This window comes from Pan paniscus, chromosome 7 (assembly GCF_029289425.2).
Source record: "Pan paniscus chromosome 7, NHGRI_mPanPan1-v2.0_pri, whole genome shotgun sequence".
NCBI classification, from domain to species: domain Eukaryota; kingdom Metazoa; phylum Chordata; class Mammalia; order Primates; family Hominidae; genus Pan; species Pan paniscus.
Genome location: NC_073256.2, coordinates 81,333,655 through 81,352,825, shown reverse-complemented (window position 1 = coordinate 81,352,825; position 19,171 = coordinate 81,333,655). Strand labels below are relative to the sequence as shown.

General features: G+C 41.0%; 1 protein-coding gene across 2 annotated transcripts in view; it reads left to right on the top strand.

Moving 5' to 3' along the window:
* ARMC1 (armadillo repeat containing 1) overlaps positions 1-15,871 on the top strand; it is a 33,421-nt gene extending 17,550 nt beyond the window's left edge. Inside the window, exons 4-7 of one of the 2 annotated variants that reach the window (XM_003831377.5) lie at positions 4,907-5,096; positions 12,792-12,908; positions 12,994-13,068; positions 13,746-15,871. In XM_003831377.5, the coding sequence (XP_003831425.2) occupies positions 4,907-5,096; positions 12,792-12,908; positions 12,994-13,068; positions 13,746-13,937 (574 nt within the window). In that variant the 3' untranslated portion in view covers positions 13,938-15,871. The remainder of the gene's footprint in view (positions 1-4,906; positions 5,097-12,791; positions 12,909-12,993; positions 13,069-13,745) is intronic. The other variant, XM_008956735.4, reaches the window with a different exon arrangement.
* The last annotated feature ends 3,300 nt before the right edge of the window (positions 15,872-19,171 follow it).

Here is a 19,171-nt window from a genome sequence, read left to right as displayed (position 1 = left end):
CCAGGATGGTCTCAGACTCCTGACCTTGTGATCCACCTGCCTCGGCCTCCCAAAGTGCTGGGATTACAGGCGTGAGCCACTGCGCCTGGCCTTACATTAGGTTCTTAAAGGGATTAATGGCTGGGCGCCGTGGCTCATGCCGGTAATCTCAGCATTTTGGGAGGCCGAGGCGGGCGTATCACGAGGTCAGGAGTTCGAGACCAGCCTGACCAACATGGCGAAACCCCGTCTCTGCTAAAAATATAAAAATTAGCCAGGCATGGTGGTACGTACCTGTAATCCCAGCTACTCACGGGGCTGAGACAGGAAAATCGCTTGAACCCGGGAGGTGGAGGTGGCAGTGAGCCAAGATTGCGCCACTGCACTCCAGCCTGGGCGACAGAGTGAGACTGTCCGCTCCCTCCCCCACCCCCGCCGAAAAAAGGATTAATTAGTATATTGCCTTAATTGGCCAAGAACTACTGTTACAGTTTTTTTGTTTTTTTTTTTTCTTTTTAATAATTTCAACTTTTATTTTAGATTCAGGGGTACATGAGCAGGTTTGTTACATGGGTACATTGCTTGATGTTGAGGTTTGGGCCATGAATTATCCTGTCACCCGGAGAGTGAGCGTAGTACCCAACAGTTGGTTTTTCAACCCTTGCCCCTGTCTAGTCGTTCCCAGTGTGTGTTGTTGTCATGAATTAAAGGTATATTTTAGGTGTGATTAATTTTTTTTTTTTTAATTGATCATTCTTGGGTGTTTCTCGCAGAGGGGGATTTGGCAGGGTCATAGGACAATAGTGGAGGGAAGGTCAGCAGATAAGTGAACAAAGGTTTCTGGTTTTCCTAGGCAGAGGACCCTGCGGCCTTCTGCAGTGTTTGTGTCCATGGGTACTTGAGATTAGGGAGTGGTGATGACTCTTAAGGAGCATGCTGCCTTCAAGCATCTGTTTAACAAAGCACATCTTGCACCGCCCTTAATCCATTTAACCCTGAGTGGACACAGCACATGTTTCAGAGAGCACCAGGTTGGGGGTAAGGTCATAGATCAACAGCATCCCAAGGCAGAAGAATTTTTCTTAGTATAGAACAAAATGGAGTCTCCTATGTCTACTTCTTTCTACACAGACACAGCAACAATCTGATTTCTCTATCTTTTCCCACATTTCCCCCTTTTCTATTCGACAAAACCGCCATCGTCATCATGGCCCGTTCTCAATGAGCTGTTGGGTACACCTCCCAGACAGGGTGGCTGCCGGGCAGAGGGGCTCCTCACTTCCCAGAAGGGGCGGCTGGGCAAAGGCGCCCCCCACCTCCCGGACGGGGTGGCTGGCCGGGCGGGGGCTGCCCCCCGCCTCCCTCCCGGACGGGGCGGCTGCCGGGCGGAGACGCTCCTCACTTCCCAGACGGGGCGGCTGCCGGGCGGAGGGGCTCCTCACTTCTTAGACGGGGCGGCTGCTGGGCGGAGGGGCTCCTCACTTCTCAGACGGGGCGGCTGCCGGGTGGAGGGGCTCCTCACTTCTCAGACAGGGCAGCTGGGCAGAGACGCTCCTCACCTCCCAGACGGGGTCACAGCTGGGCAGAGGCGCTCCTCACATCCCAGACGGGGCGGCGGGGCAGAGGCGCTCCCCACATCTCAGACGATGGGTGGCTGGGCAGAGATGCTCCTCACTTCCTAGACGTGATGGCGGCCGGGAAGAGGCGCTCCTCACTTCCCAGACTGGGCAGCCGGGCAGAGGCACTCCTCACATCCCAGACGATGGGCGGCCAGGCAGAGACGCTCCTCACTTCCCAGACGGGGTGGCGGCCGGGCAGAGGCTGCAATCTCGGCACTTTGGGAGGCCAAGGCAGGCGGCTGGGAGGTGGAGGTTGTAGCCAGCCGAGATTACGCCACTGCACTCCAGCCTGGGCAACATTGAGCACTGAGTGAACGAGACTCCGTCTGCAATCCCGGCACCTCGGGAGGCCGAGGCTGGCAGATCACTCGTGGTTAGGAGCTGGAGACCAGCCCGGCCAACACAGCGAAACCCCCTCTCCACCAAAAAAATACGAAACCAGTCAGGCGTGGCAGCGCGTGCCTGCAATTGCAGGCACTCGGCAGGCTGAGGCAGGAGAATCAGGCAGGGAGGTTGTAGTGAGTGGAGATGGCAGCAGTACAGTCCAGCTTCGGCTCGGCATCAGAGGGAGACTGGGAAGAGGGGAGAGGGGAGAGGGAATTACTGTTACAGTTTTTATGCAAAACAGAAAGATAATTTATGTTTTAGTATTTTAATATTTTTTGTCACTCTTGCTTCATTAAGCATATTAAACAGTTTTGAAATAATCCAGGTTTTCAAAAAATGTATGACAGTTATTGGATGTTTTATTATGTGTTATGATTCATTTTTTAGTTGATGCAAAACTATTGACAATGGAAAGGAGTAACAATAATACAGTTTTTCTTTCTTCTTCTTTTTTTTTTTTTGTGACGGAGTCTTGCTCTTGTTGCCCACGCTGGAGTGCAATGGCATGATCTCGGCCCACTGCAACCTCCGCCTCCTGGGTTCAAGTGATTCTCCTGCCTCCACCGCCTGAGTAGCTGGGATTACAGGCACCCACCACCACACCTGGCTACTTTATTTTATTTTATTTTATTTATTCATTTTTTCTTTTTGAGAGGGAACCTCATTCTGTCACCCAGGCTGGCGTGCAGTCGTAGGATCTTGGCTCACTGCAACCTCCATCTCCCAGGTCCAAGTGATTCTCCTGCCTCAGCCCCCTGAGTAGCTGGGATTATAGACGCCTGCCACCACGCCCGGCTAGTTTTTGTGCTTTTTTAGTAGAGACGGGGTTTCGCCATGTTGGCCAGGCTGGGCTCGAACTCCTAACCTCAGGTGATCCACCCACCTCAGCCTCACAAAGTGTTGGAATTACAGGCATGAGCCACTGTACCCGGCCCTGTTTTTTTTTTTTTTTTTAACTTAAATTCATAAGTTTCTCTAATCATTGTCTCTTCATGCTCTTTATAACTTGTTCTTGGTTAATATTTAAAATATCTGAGAACTGCAGTGACTTTTCAATAAACTCTAAAATAGCTATCAATAAAAATGCTGAGGCAACTAGTACAAATTAGTCCTTTTGATAGCTTTCTGTAACACACGGCTAAAGTCACCCAAAGTAACTTATCTCTGTGGTCAACAGTGGCTCAGAAAAGCACTTGATATAGTAATTGAGTGTCTGGAATACTGTCAGATTATCACCCCTGGAATTAAAGCTCTAAGTAGCTAGAACATATACAATCTGAGTATCAGAAATTGAAGTATTCCTACTCATTCACTAAATAACTTGCAAACATTTTTGTTAGGTTCTATGGAAGGTACAAAAAGGATACCTTCCTCCTCTTAAAGAGTTCATATACTTATAAAAGAAATAGAAAATTAAGATCAGTAGTATAAGTACAAGCATAGTACTCTGAATGCAAAGGGAGAATTGGGTTATTAGGTAGAGGCATTATATAGAAGGTGTTGGTCAAGCTGAGCCTTCAAGCATTGAAATAAGAGTTGGAAAGCCTGCGGTCCGGGTGAAGCTCTTCCAGCTGAGGAAAGACCTGAACAAAACTTAAGGGTAGAAAGCATTCTAGAACAAAGAACATATAAAAATGCATGGTCTTTGTAGGAGATGGCCAAGTGTCATAGTCAACCCAAAGAATAATAGAAGGACAAAATGAGCTGATGGAGATAGCCAAATGGGGCCAGATTTTAAGGCCTTGAGTGTACATTAAAGGGTTTGGACTTAGTTGAGCCCATTGATAGGTGAAATGAGGATTCTTTTCTTACAGTTACATGTACTTACTCTTTGTTCAGTTCCACTAATAAGAGCCATTAGACTGTGCTGTCCAGTATGGTTAGCCACTCACTCTGTTTGGCAATTTAAATTAATTAAAGGTAAATTAATTTTTTTTAGTTGCACTAGCCACATTTCAAGTGCTCAGTAGCCTCATGTGAGTGGAGAGTGCAGCTATAGGACATTTCTATCATTGCAGAAAGATTATTGGACAGCACAGTCCCCTAGATGTTGATGTGAGGATCTGTAGTAGGATTTAAAAGCTTAAGAATGAAAACTTTTGTTAGAGCTGTGGTTTTATGATAAACACATAATTTGTAATATGTAAAAAATGTAAATTAAAAAATTGGTTTTAACATACAAAGAAATCTTGAAATTAGTTGATAGTATGAATGATCCTTTTCAAATTTGGTTTCTCCTTTTGGATTTTTATATGTTGTATTTTCTTAAAAGTCAAGGTACTTTCAAATTGAGAGTTGAATGTTATAATACAGGAACATGTTACAACCTGATCTTGTTAGTTGATTTTGTATTTGATTATTTTTATTAAACATGTGTGGTTTTTTTTTTTTTTTTGAGATGGAGTCTCCCTCTGTCGCCCAGGCTGGAGCCCAGTGGTGTGATCTGAGCTTGCTGCAACTTCTGCCTCCCGGGTTCAAGTGATTCTCCTCTCTCAGACTCCTGAGTAGCTGGGATTACAGGCATGCGCCACCACACCCAGCTAATTTTTGTATTTTGGTAGAGATGGGGTTTCACTATGTTGGTCAGGCTTGAACTCCTGACCTCAAGTGATCCACCTGCCTTGGCCTCCCAAAGTGCTGGGATTACAGGCATGAGCCACTGTGCCTGGCCAAATGTGTTTTTATACCTCTATAGTGTTGGATTTTGAATCTCAATGAGCCACGAGTTTAAAATGAAATTAGAAGATTATTATAGACAAGATGCTTTTTCTACATTATTGATTATTCTAGGATTCACTGCTATTGCTTTTAAATTGAACAAGGCATTAGAGTAAAAGAAACAAGGCTCCTTTTAGTGGAGAAATAAAATTACAGAATCAGTAGAAGTGACAAGACTAATTATATATGTGTTTCTTTTCAAGAACTACAACTCCAGGAGAAACAAAACTTCTGGCCTCTGAAATCTATGACATTCTTCAGTCCTCCAATATGGCAGATGGTGATAGTTTTAATGAGATGAATTCACGTCGAAGGAAAGCTCAGTTTTTTCTGGGAACTACAAACAAACGTGCCAAAACAGTGGTTTTGCATATAGATGGCCTTGATGATACGGTAAGGTCTGTTAGATGGGAAAGAGAAATCATGTTTACTGAATAGTTTCTTCAGTGCCACTTGCTAACAGTCTTTGAGAATAAATCTCGATATCAGTATTTTACTGATAAAAAGGGTCATTTTGTGCTAAAGAGGTCAGTTAATCATAGGATATAAGAATTTAAAATATGTATGTCCCTAATAATAGAACATCGAAATATGTGAAGTAAAACTTAGAGAAATGGGGAGAAATAGAAAAATCCACAGTTAGAAATAGAGATTTTAACACAACTCTCTCAATACAGGAAGCATACAGAAAATCAGTAAGGATATAGAAGACTCAAATAATGCTATCAACCAATTTAACCTAATTTTTATTTTATTTTATTTTATTTTTATATATTTTTTGAGATGGAGTCTCACTCTGTCACCCAGGCTGGAGCACAGTGGTGCAATCTTGGCTCATTGCAACCTCCGCCTCCCGGGTTCAGGTGTCTCTTCTGCCTCAGCCTCCCGAGTAGCTGGAATTACAAGTGTGCACCACCATGCCTGGCTAATTTTTGTGTTTTTAGTAGAGATGGGGTTTCACCATGTTGGCCAGGCTGGTCTCAACTCCTGACCTCAGGTGGTCCGCCTGCCTCAGCCTCCCAAAGTGCTCGATTACAGGGATGAGCCACCATGCCCGGCCCAAAGCATGTTCTTTGAGCACAGTGAATGCAAATTAGAAATCAGTAACAGAAAGATATCTGAAAAATTTCCCCCACATTTGTAAAACTAAGTGACACATTTCTTTTTTTTTCCTTTTCTTTTTTCAGGGACAGGGTCTTGTTCTGTGGCCCAGGCTGGAGTGCAGTGGCACAATCATAGTCTACTGCAGGCTCGAACTCCTGGGCTCAAGTAATCTTTCTGCCTCAGCCTCCTGAGTAGCTGGGACTGTAGACATGTGCCACCATGCCTGGCTAATTTTTAAGTTTTTGCAGAGATGGAGTCTTGCTGTGTTGCCGGGTCTCAGACTCCTGGCCTCAACCAATCCTCCTGCCTCAACCCAGCAAAGAGCTCGGATTACAGGCATGAACCACTGCACCTAGCTAAATAGCACATTTCTAAAGTAATCTATGAGTCAGTAAATAAAAGAGAAATTAGCATTTTGAACTGAATAAAAATAAAAATGAAAGTGAACTGAATAAAAATGAAAGTGTAGGCCGGGCATGGTGGCTCACACCTGTAATCCCAGCACTTTGGGAGGCCAAGGTGGATGGATCATGAGGTCAGGAGTTTGAGACCAGCCTGGCCAACATAGTGAAACCCCATCTCTACTAAAAATACAAAAATTAGCTGGGCATGGTGGTGCGCCTGTAGTCCCAGCTACTCGGGAGGCTGAGGCAGGAGAATCGCTTGAACCCAGGAGGTGGAGGTTGTGGTGAGCCGAGATCGCGCCACTGCACTCCAGCCTGAGTGACAGAGTGAGACTCCGTCTCAAAAAAAAAAAAGAAAAAAAAAGTGAAAGTGTAATAAAAGTGAAAGTGATACATACATGAAAATGTAGCTGAAATTTGTTGGAAGTAGTTAAACAAAGTTTAAAGTGGAAATTCATTAGCTCCAGATGCCTAACTGTTTATATACAAAAAAGAAAGGGTATCAAGTCAGTGACTTAAGCTTCTACCTTAAGAAAATAGAAGCAGCTGAAGGGGATCACTGGATCCCAAGAGTTCAAGGTTATGGTGGTCTATGATCATGTCACTACACACTCCTGCATAGGCAACAAAAACCCTGTCTCAGAAAAAAAAAGAAACTAGAAAAAGAAGAACAAATTAAAGCCACAACAAGCAGAAGAGAAGAAACAAGAAAGATCAGGGAAATGAAAAACAATAGAGAAAAACCAATGAAATCAAAAGCTGGTGTTTGACCTGATTGTTAAAATTGATAAGCCTCTAGTCAGACAGATCAAGAATAAAAGAGAAAAGTCATAAATTATCAATATCAGAAATGAGAGAGGATACCATTATAGATCCTACAGACATCAAAAGGGTAAGTGAGGGCCAGGCACGGTGGCTTACGCCGGTAATGCCAGCACTTTGGGAGGCTGAGGCAGGTGGATCACTTGAGGTCAGGAGTTTGAGACCAGCCTGGCCAATATGGTAAAATCCCATCTCTACTAAAAATACAAAAATTAGCCAGGTGTGATGGTGCAGGCCTGTAATCCCAGCTACATGGGAGGCTGAGGCAGGAGAATCGCTTGAACCCAGGAGGCAGAGGTTGCAGTGAGTGGAGATCACACCACTGCACTCCAGCCTGGGTGACAGAGCACAACTCCATCTCAAAAAAAAAAAAAAAGGATAAGTGAATATTTTAAATACCTTTATGCCAATAAATTTCATAATGTAGATGAAACAGGTTTCATGAAAGACACAGATGACCGAAGCTCACTCAAGAAGAAACAGATGACCCAATTAGTTGTATATCTGCTAAAGAAATTGAATTTGTAGCTAAAAGTCATGCCATAAATAAAACTTCAAGCCCAGATAGAAGCATGTTTTCTAGTGTCTGGAAATCATTGGTTTTTAAATTTTTTTTTTTGAGACGGGGTTTTGCTCTTGTTGCCCAGGCTGGAGTGCGATGGCACAATCTCGGCTCGCTGCAGCCTCCACCTCCTGGGTTCAAGTCTTTCTCCTGCCTCAGCCTCCCAAGTAGCTGGGATTACAGGTGCCCGCCACCACACCCAGCTAATTTGTTTGTATTTAGTAGAGACAGGGTTTCGCCATGTTGGCCAGGCTGGTCTTGAACTCCTTACCTCAGGTAATCTGCCTGCTTTGGTCTCCCAAAGTGTTGGGATTACAGGCATGAACCACTGCAGCCGGCCTTAAATTTTATTTTGTCAGCTGGGCACAGTGGGTCACGCCTATAATCCCAGCACTTTGGGAGGCTGAGGCAGGTGGATCACAAGGTCAGGAGTTCAAGACCAGCTTGGCCAACGTGGTGAAACCCCGTCTCTACTAAAGATACAAAAAATTAGCAGGGTGTGGTGGTGCACGCCTGTAATCCCAGCTACTCAGGAGGTTGAGTCAGGAGAATCGCTTGAACCTGGGAGGTGGAGGTTGCAGTGAGCTGAGATTGCGCCATTGCACTCCAGCCTGGGCGACAGGGCGAGATCCCGTCACACACACAAAAAAATTTTAATTTTGTTTGTATTTTTAGTTGTTTAATTCTAGAGGCTAAATCTGGTCCCTGTTAATCCATCTGGACTGCAGCTGGAAGTTCCCCTGAAGTTACCTTGCACAGAGATAAGTTATATAACTTTACATATTTAGGGGTAGCAGTTGGTAGATTACCACTTACCTCTTTAGCAATGCCAGGTAGATTATATTAGATTATTCACAGCTTTTTTCTTTTTCTTTTTCTTTTTTTTTTTTTGAGACAGAGTCTTGCTCTGTCCCCCAGGCTGGAGTGCAGTGTCGTGATCTCGGCTTACTGCAACCTTTGCCTCCCAGGTTCAAATGATTCTCCTGCCTCAGCCTCCCCTGTAGCTGGGACTACAGGCGCCCGCCACCATGCCCATCTAATTTTTGTGTTTTTAGTAGAGACGGGGTTTCACCATATTGGCCAGGCTGGTCTCGAACTCCTGACCTTGTGATCCACCCGCCTTGGCCTCTCAAAGTGTTGGGATTACAGGCGTTGAGCCATGGCGCCTGGCCCACAGCTTTTTCTAGTTGTGTTTAGGTGCTTAGGCTCAGGATATGGGGTTTAGTAAATAAGCCTTCCATATGCATATTGTCAGACCCCAATCAGTCCACAGCTATCTTACTGGAAGTGGGGTCACAAGACAATTTCTAGAAAGCAAGTTCTGATAAAGGTAAATTGATTCACTGGAAGATCTTAAGATATATAAAATATCTCCAATACCATGTGTTTAATTTTAATGAATAAGAATAATATAGTTTCTTTTTAAAGCTAGCACAAATCAAGTAATAAAACCCAGCAAAGCACACACAAAAATATAGGCTAGCCAGGTGTGGTGGCACATGCCTGTAATCTCAGCTATATGGGAGGCTAAGGCAGGAAGATTGCTAGAGCCCAAGAGTTCAAGACCAGCCTAGTCAACATAGCGAGATTCCGTCTCAAAAAAAAAAAAAAAAAAAGAGCAGAAACCAAACAAACAAATATATAGGCCAATATATAGTAAAAACATGATTACCAAAGTCCAAAATGAAATATTAGCAAGTTAATTCTAGTACTGTACTATCATGTTAACTTTTTTTGGTGACATAGCCTGGCACTAGTGATAAGTTTATTCCATCGATTCTCTCATTTGTTTCTGACAGCACAGAGAGATGTATATCTTCTTTCTTTATTTTTTTTGAGGCAGAGTCTCACTCTGTCGCCCAAGCTGGAGTTCAGTGTGACACAATCTTGGCTCACTGCAACGTCCACCTCCCAGGTTCAAGCAATTCTCCTGCCTCAGCCTCCCAAGTAGCTGGGATTAAAGATGCCCACCACCATGCCCGGCCAATTTTTTTGTATTTTTATAGAGACGGGGTTTCACTATATTGGCCAGTCTGGTTTTGAACTCCTGACCTCGAGTGATCTGCCTGCCTTGCCCTCCCAAAGTGCTAGGTTATAATAGAAGGGGAAGTTGAGTTTAGAATGGTCAAATAACTGTTTACTCTACCTATGTAACTTTAGCTTAGTCAACATTTTTTGGACTAGGTAGTGTGACTTCAGAATTGAACTCTTTTTCGAGACAGAGTTGCTCTTTTGTCCAGGCTGGAGTGAGGTGGCGTGATCTCAGCTCACTGCAACCTCCACCCCCTGGGTTCAAGTAATTCTCGTGCCTCAGCCTCCCAAGTAGCTGGGATTACAGGCACCCACCACCACGCCCTGCTAATTTTTTTGTATTTTTAGTAGAGACAGGGTTTTGCCATGTTGGCCAGGCTGGTCTTGAACTCCTGACCTCAGGTGATCCACCTGCCTCGGCCTCACAAAGTGCTAGGATTACAAGTGTGAGCCACCGCTCCTGGCCCAGAATCGAACTTTTAATCACAATATTATAATTTCCTAGAAACTAGTTTTATCCTGGATTTGTAAATATGATTTAACATAGTGAAATATTTTAGTATAATATCAGTAAGTCAATAATTTGATAATTTGCTATTGATATAGCTGTAAATATAGAAAATCCAGGAGAATGATCTGAAATTTCTTAAAAATATTTTAAAAATCCAGTGACATTATTAAATATATGGAAATCAGTTACTTCTTAAAAGGAGAAAAGTAGTTTTACTCTCCCAAACAAAACAAACAGCTAGGAAGAGTGCAGGGGTATTTTTTCTTTTTTTCTTTTTGTTTTTTTAAACTTAATGACCAGTGTGATAGTAGCAAGGGTATTCTTAATAAGAAAATACAAGACTTAATAAAAAAAATTAAAGGTCTTCAGTATTATAAGAAGACTGGAATAAATGGAATGAAATGCCTGTTTCTGAAAGTTTGTAAGGATGTTAGTTCTTCCTAAATTTGTGGACTTAAAATAATGCCAATCAGTCTGATGATTTTGGAACTTTATTTCCCGATCTGAAAGTTCACATGGTAGAATGTACTAATTTTTACAATAAAAAGGAGCGCCTAATGTTAGGCATTATTTTAGATACCAGGGATACAGCGATGACCAAAAAGCAAAACTTTTTGCTCTCTTGGAGCTAGCATAGTTGGAGGAGGCAGGCAATAAGCTTGCTAAAAATGTGTTAATTTATGTTAAAATAAAGATAAATTAGACTTATGAATCTCGTTTCTCACTGTTGCGTGTGGTTGGCATTTAGTACCAGACTCTACCTGTGGTAAATCAGGCAAGTTGTTTTTCAACTTTTCACTTTCCTCACATTTAAAATAAGGGATCAGATTAATAGTATCCTAACTTATATATATTGTGTGAGCTTTACTTCACTTTCAAGTTTACCTGGTGTTGAATATGTGGAAGAGATAAACATGGTGCTATTTGGCACCAATCCTCTAAGGGGCTTCACCAAATGCAGGCCCCTGCAGAGCAAGGTCCAGACACGGTGCACTAGATGAGCCCACTGTGGGCCTGTGCTGTGCCACAGACTGACGTGTCCCAGGTCTCCCTGAGTAGTGTTGAAATGCAGAAGTAGGGAGATGAGCAATGGTGTGAGCAGTTGTTTTGAAGGATGTGGAAATAAGGTTGAAAACTGGATATAGTCTACAGATTTGGCACGTGGGTCAATTGCAGATTGACCCCTCAGAAATATAAATCAAAACTTGGTCTCAATACAGAAATCAGAAAATGTAGAGAGTGTGATTTGGTGTGTGGGCCAGAGGTGGAGGGAGCTATGAGGAGAAAATGCAATTACTTTTTCCATTTTCACTTTGGATCTTGTATTGAGATGACCACTTGATGGTCAAGTGGATATGTCTGACAGACAAATAAGAAAGTCATATTGGAGTTAGTAATGTTAGTGATGGCTAAAGTGATGAGAATAGTCTTCTGAGGTTTGAAGCAGAAAGAAAATCAGTTTAGGAACTGGACTTTGGAGTTAAGGTGAGACAAAGCTGGAATAATCAGTGGGAAAGTGGAAGACCAGGATAATGTAGTACCCTGCATTGAAGTATTGAAGGGTACATGTTATATTGTGTTTTGAAGAGTATTAGGAAAATGAGAACCACACAGAGGGTATGTCTAACCCTTGAGAATGCAATAGTAACCATAAGAATGCCATAAATGGATGATGCAGTGATATTCGTAATACCAGGTGATTTAAGGAATAGTGACTTAAACACTGAATGCTCACTAATTCTAACTTCAGTCTATTGGAATTTATCCCTGGAGATTTTTAGGCTAGCGTGTGGATCATAAACCTTTTCTTTTCTTTTCTTTTTTTTTTTTTTGAGATGGTGTCTTGCTCTGTCGCCCCGGCTGGAGTGCAGCGGCATAATCGCAGCTCACTGCAACCTCCGCCTCCCGGGTTCAAGTGATTCTCCTGCCTCAGCCTCCCGAGCAGCTGGGACTACAGGCACACGCCACCATGCCCAGCTAATTTTTGTATTTTTAGTAGAGATGGGGTTTTACCATATTGGCGAGGCTGGTCTTGAACTCCTGACTTCATGATCTACCCGCCTCAGCCTCCCAAAGTGCTGGGATTGCAGGCATGAGCCACCGTGCCTGGCCAAACCTTTTCTTTATAGGACCAGAAAGTAAATATTTTTGGCTTTGTAGACCATGATGGTCTCTGTCATAACTACTAACTCTGCCTTAGCGTGAAACTAGCCTCAGATAATATGTTAACAAGTGGGTGTGCTTGTGTTTCAATAAAACTTAGTTACAAAAACAGCTGGTGGACTATAGTTTTCCCCACCCGTGAGCTAGAAGAACCTCTGCTTTTCTGCTTTTTGGTATTTTTTCCCCCTGTGTTGTGTTCTGCTTTATTTAAGATGTAAATTAACATTGGCTAACTTCTTTCTGATAAAAAATTATTAAAACTACATATTAGTATTGAAGCTTTAAAAATTTAGCAGGAATTACTATTCTGTTGATCCTGTAAAATTTAAAAAATTTGACTAAGCACTCCCCCACTCTGTGCCCTGAAATAAGATGGTAAAACTGAAATAGGTCATTTGCTCTCTTCCCCCCTCCAAAATATAGCTTGGTTTTCGCTGATTTATTACCTTTTATTTACCTATTTTCATAACAATTTGCTTTTACTTTTTCAGTCTCGGAGAAATCTATGTGAAGAGGCTTTGTTAAAAATTAAAGGTGTTATTAGCTTTACTTTTCAAATGGCTGTTCAAAGGTGTGTGGTGCGAATCCGTTCAGATTTGAAAGCTGAGGTAAGTATTTTAAAAAGGCTGAATATGTTTGAGATTACAGGTAAACAAATCAATTTCAAAATTGTTCCTTTTTATCTTGGCTTAGGCTTTGGCATCAGCAATAGCATCAACCAAGGTTATGAAAGCTCAGCAAGTTGTGAAAAGTGAAAGTGGAGAAGAGGTAAAAGTTGTATTTAATTTTCTTTATATCCAACTCACTCTCAATTATTTTTTATGGCTAGCAGATTGCCAGTATTTCTAAATTAATAGTGCCAAGTATGTAAGGATGTGCTGTTTCTTGGTTAACAGTTAACTGTTTTAGAAATATAGAGAGATCTTTTGTGGATATCAGAGTCTGCTCTTGCTGATTTTACATGGAAATAAAGGATATGTGTCTTCCTTGCATTTATTTTTAAACACTTTCTTCCTAATCTTAACTAATCTTGACAATCCAAAAAATAAAGGTGTAACCACTGGGCAAGTAAATAGGGTGAAAATCCTTGTCTGTTGCTACTCTTTTCACTAGCTTTGTGATGGGGGAAACAAATATACCTTGAGCTCATTTGGGTTCCCATCTCATAGATGGGAGGTTCCATGGCTATCCAGTGGCTGCAGTGGCTAGACACTTGCTTTAGTCATTATTACACAGAGAGAGGTTGCTCATTTACTCCTAGAATTTCAGCAGATCAACTTCTGAGTTCTTATTTGTACTCTGCTTACTTCTTTCTGTATTGACACAGTGCTCAGCAATTGGGCCTACTGTCATGTAAGAGGAAAATTTACCCTGAGAATAACCACGGTAATTAGAATAAGGAGTAAAGTTGATTTTGTAATAACTCTCAATATTTTCTGTATCAGATGTTGGTCCCATTCCAAGATACTCCTGTGGAAGTTGAACAGAACACAGAGCTACCTGACTACCTGCCTGAGGATGAGAGTCCCACAAAGGAACAGGACAAAGCGGTGTCCCGGGTCGGCTCACACCCAGAAGGTGGAGCTAGCTGGCTTAGCACAGCTGCAAACTTTTTATCCAGATCATTTTATTGGTGACTTCACTTTTGGGCTCAAGGACTGTGTGAACCAACAAGGGGCCAGTTTTCCATTGTTGTGGTGAACTGTCAAGTGCAATTTGCAATAAGTTATCATGAAAAGTTTTTAGATTACATGATCGCATATGCTGCATTTCACATTTTATTGGACATTTTACCCCACTGAGTGGTAAAAAGGACAGAGGCTACAGATGGAGTTGCTTTGTTTATGAAAGTATTTTGGTTTGTTTTCTTTCATTTAATTGCCTCATATTTAAAAACCATGGGTCCACTGTTAAAACCACATGTGTATGTGCAGCTTTACATTTTATTTTACATGAAGCATGTGATTAGGAAAACTCATTTTCTTCTCAAGCCTCAGGACCTACCTGAAGAGAAGTTTTCTTGTAGCTCAAGTTGTGCATGAATTACTGAATATTTTACTGTGCTTTTCTTCATGAAGGGTACATGCTTTGTACTCTTCACTGAAAGCTGAAAACATTTCTTGTTACCGTCTTTTGTGCCTTTTTATTTTGCCAACCGTGTTTATAGAAAGGACATTACTAATGACATTTTGCAGATTAAAAACATTCATTTGAACACAGTAGTCCCCTAGAAAAACAACTCTACAAAAATTTTGCAGCCTTATTCATTATAATTTTAATAAAATTAACACAAAATCAGTCAAGAAGGAAACATGTATATTAGTGAAGTGTTTTTGGAGACTGTTTGAATGTGACCAAATGTGGTTCTAGTTGACTTCTTTTCACTTTGGCTTATATCAATTCTTGAGAGTTAATGTGATCATGATATTGCAAACAACTATAAATGGTCTCTAGGCCTTACTTTGTGATTATACGTTATCTCCGGCTAGAAAAAAATAATGGTAGTAAAGAAACTGACAAACTGAAAATAAGAAAACAAAAATCAAATGCCTATAATACCATAATGCCAGTTTGGTATAGAGTCCAACTTTAAAACATGAATTGCTCGACAGAGTTCTATTCAGTAGGTGTTTCTTTGTATTGTCTTTTGTGAATTTATTATGAAAATGCTGCGTTGTGTTGAATGAAAAAGACCCAAATTACTGCTTATGAAGAAATAAAGCCAGCATTGATCACTTAATCTTGTTTCTCATGTCCAGCCAGAAAAAAGAACTTCAGTGAAGGTAAGATAAATAAATACATATACATATGTTTTTTTGGTAGATAAGTGCTAATTACATATATGTAATGCTTTATTAAATTTCTGAAATATTTGGTAACTAAAATTTTCTTTTTGGAAATTAATAAATCCAGATACATATTAATGTTGATATGAGTAAAAACAAATAGGAAGAAATTGAAATTTCTTTTCATCAACATGTAGAGCTGCTATTTTACTATTTGGAGAATATGATGTGAAAATTGGACCTCAAAGGGTTTCCTTGTGTTTTCATTGTAAAATACCATCATCAGTGAGAGTCTTGAGTTCACTAACATTGTCACCTTCTGGAGAGAGAGTTAATGGGGGGCATTGAGGATGATATTTTTTTACATGTGTTTGGTTTCTGATTCAAGTGACACGCACAAACTGAAAAAAAAAAACAAAAAAACAACAATAACTTTCAGGGCACCTGCTGCTCTAAATGCATAATATAACTTGCTGCCAGAACCAGATGTGTTTAAAAAAGAAAATAAAACCATCTTCTTTCTATAGCCATTAAAGCAAACTTTACTGTTCTAACAAATTTGTATTTTATTTTGCATTGCCACACATCTGCTTATTTAAAAACTACATCCCTTTGGTAGTAATGTTTCAGGACAAGTAGGTATTACAGCTTGATGTTTGTGTGTTCTAATTCTAAGAGTTCTTTATTCCAGATCATATAGAGTAGTTAAGACAACTGTAACAGCATTTTTTGAAATACATTGTAAAATAATAAAAGGTAACATAATTAAAATCGAGTGGATATTATATACTTGTGGTATAAGCATTATTGATTATTTGTTTTTAAATTTTATTTTAAGTTCTGGGATACATGTGCTGAATGTATCATAGGTATACATGTGCCATGGTGGTTTGCTGTACCTATCAACCCGTCATCTAGGTTTTAAGCCCCACATACATTAGGTATTTTTCCTAATGCTCTCCCTCCCCTTCCCCCCACCCCCTGATATGCCCTGGTGTGTGATGTTTCCCTATGTTGATTACTCTTAAGCCTGTTTGTACACACGTTGCCTGGCACACTTTCCCAGTTCCCTGCAGTTGTGCTACCTGACTAATTCCCATGCATCTTCCATTCGTTTCCTTCCTGACACCACACCTGCCTCTCCCCAGATTGGATTGCTGCTCCTGTGCATATACTCATTGTAGCAACTATCACATTATATCAAAATTGCATATTTACCAGTGTCTCTCCCCTGCTAAGCTCTCTGAGAAGATAATCTTTTTTAAGTTTTGTTTTGCATTGACACATAATATTTATGCATATTTATGGAGTACAATAATGATGTGAGTCTTCACATTAACCTTGTAGCTGTGCCTGACTTATAGTAAATGCTCAGATTTTTTTTAGGGGGAATGAGCAAAGTTTTTTTAAAAATCAGTAAAACATAAATATACTTGTTGGGCAAAAGGAAAAATGTTATATGTATTTTTTCTGGACATGCTTATTTCTGATTTATCAATATTTAACAAATTTCAGCCAGGCACAGTGGCTCATGCCTGTAATCCCAGCATTTTGGGAGGCCAAGGTGGGAGGATTGCTTGAGCCTAGGAGTTTGAGACCAGCCTGGGGAACATATGAAACCCTGACTGTACAAAAAAAAAAAACAAAAAAACAAATTAGCTAGCTATGGTGGCAAGTGCCTGTAGTCCCAGCTACTTGGGAGGCTGAGGTGGGAGGATTGATTGGGCCTGGAAGATTGAGGCTGCAGTGAGCCGAGATAATGCCACTGCACTCCAGCCTGGATGACACAGCGAGATCCTATCTCAAAAAAAAAAAAAAAAAAAAAAAAGCAAGTGTCTCAAATGTCTTCATTTATTTTGTCATTTGGTTTTTATTTTTAAAAAATAGGAGGGGGCATAATATTTGCTTCATTGAATGGAGCTAGAATTATCCTGATTCTTACAGAATTTTTACAGGAGAATATGATATATATAAAATAGTGGTTTTGATTTTCTGTTTTATAACTCATGAGCTGTGTGATCCTAGGCAATATTTTAATCTCTAAACTGGAGATTTATTTAATCTCTAAATTGGAGATTTATTAAAATGGAGATGATTCCTCTGCCTCATGGGGCCATTAATTAGGATCCAGTGAGAGATGAGTGCTTTGAAAACTAAAAATTTACCAGTGTGCAATGGATTTATTGTTACTAGAAGTTTCTCAAGTGGTAACCTTTTTTCCAAGATAGTCTTGTTCTGTCGCCCAGGCTGGAGTGCAGTGGTGCGATTTTGGCTCACTGCAACCTCCGCCTCCAGGGTTCAAGCAATTCTTGTGGCTTAGCCTCCCCAGTAGCTGGGATTACAGGCACCTGCCACCAAGCCTGGCTATTTTTTGTGTTTTTAATAGAGACAGGGTTTCACCGTGTTGGCCAGGCTAGTCTTGAACTTCTGACCTCAAGTGATTTGCCCTCCTCGGCCTTCCAAAGTGCTGGGATTACAGATGTGCGCTACCACGCCTGGCCTTCAAGTGATACACTATTCTAATCTTGCTTTATCTGACTCCTCATCTTCCCGTCTTCCCACATCGAATCAGAGAGTTTTTGTTTTTGGGGGTTTTTGTTTTGTTTTGTTTTTTGTTTTTAGATTTAGTCATCTGCTCTTTGATTTTTATCTAAATTTTCTTCCTTGGATAATTCATTTATTGTCAGGATTTTATTACCTTTTTGTAGATAATTTCTAAACCTCCACTCTACTGTCAACTTTTGATTGCGCTTTTTTTCCTTTGCAGTACCTATCAAATGTAAAGTCTGAATTTTAATTTTTATTAGAACTGAGCTCATGGTAGGCATGCAATAAGTTTTAACAAAAATGAATTCTCTGCCAGGCACTATACTAATGCTTTACAAATATTTATTCAATGAGCCCTAGACCACTATGAGGTAGGTACTCTTAAATCACAGTTTTACAGATGGGGAAAAACGAGTCAGAGATTAAGTAGCTCATTAGTGCCAGGTTATGGACCTAGTAAGTGGGGAAGCCAGGACTCAAACCTGGGCATTCTGGCTTCTGAGTCTCTACACCCCCAGGAGGCAGCCTGCATCTTGTGTTCCCCCACTGTGCCTTTCCAGATCTACCACCACCCTTCTAGTCCAGACCCTTTGGCTTGTATCTGGTCTGGTGACTTAATTCAGGTACCTGTTAGCAGTCAGAAACTCAGTGTCTGGAGACCAGAAAAGTTAGGTACATGAAAGCAATAAGCCTAGTCAGGCGACAGCACAGGAAAACACACAGAAAGCACCTGTCTAAAGGAAACCACATTATCCTCATATGGGCAGTTGGCTTTGAGAATGCACAGCTTTTGAACTTTATGGCTCTTCCAGACCCATCAGACACTACCAGAGCCACATAAGAAATGTCTCTCGGCCAGAAATAGGCTACTCTTCCTCCTAGAATGACCCATTCTGTTATATCAGTTTAATCTTAATAGTATTTTCATCATTCTCAGCTCTAATGTCAACAAAGGCCTATGGACTGAAGTTTAGACTGCTTTGTGCAGCATCAAAATAGTCGCCAGCCTAGCCTTTCACAGTTTTGCCAGGATTAGTTCAGACTATGAAAGGCACAGTTGTATATCTCATTGTTAGAATAACTGTCTGCTTTATTTAGCCTTGCCTATTATAGCATAAATATTCTGTATTCATCCTGCCCTCTAGATCTTTTTTGTAATCTTTTCGGGAATTTCCTCCTTTATACTCTCATCTTTAAAATATTTTATTATGAAAATAAGCTCAATATATTACAGAAATGCATAAGAAAGCACAAACCACCTGTCATGTCACAACATGGACAGTCTAGGTAACTGTGAACTTCTTATTTCATTTTATTTTCATTTATCTTTTTACAATTTTTTTTTTACATTGGCAACATTTTCAAAATAGGCACCCAGAACTGGGCGTGGTGGCATATACCTGTAGTCCTAGCTACTCAGAAGGCTGAGGCAGAGGATTGCTTGAGTACAGGAGTTCAAGTTTAGCCTGGGCAACATGGTAAGACTCCGTCTTGTAAAAATAGGCATCCAGGGCTGGGCGTGGTGGCTCACACCTGTC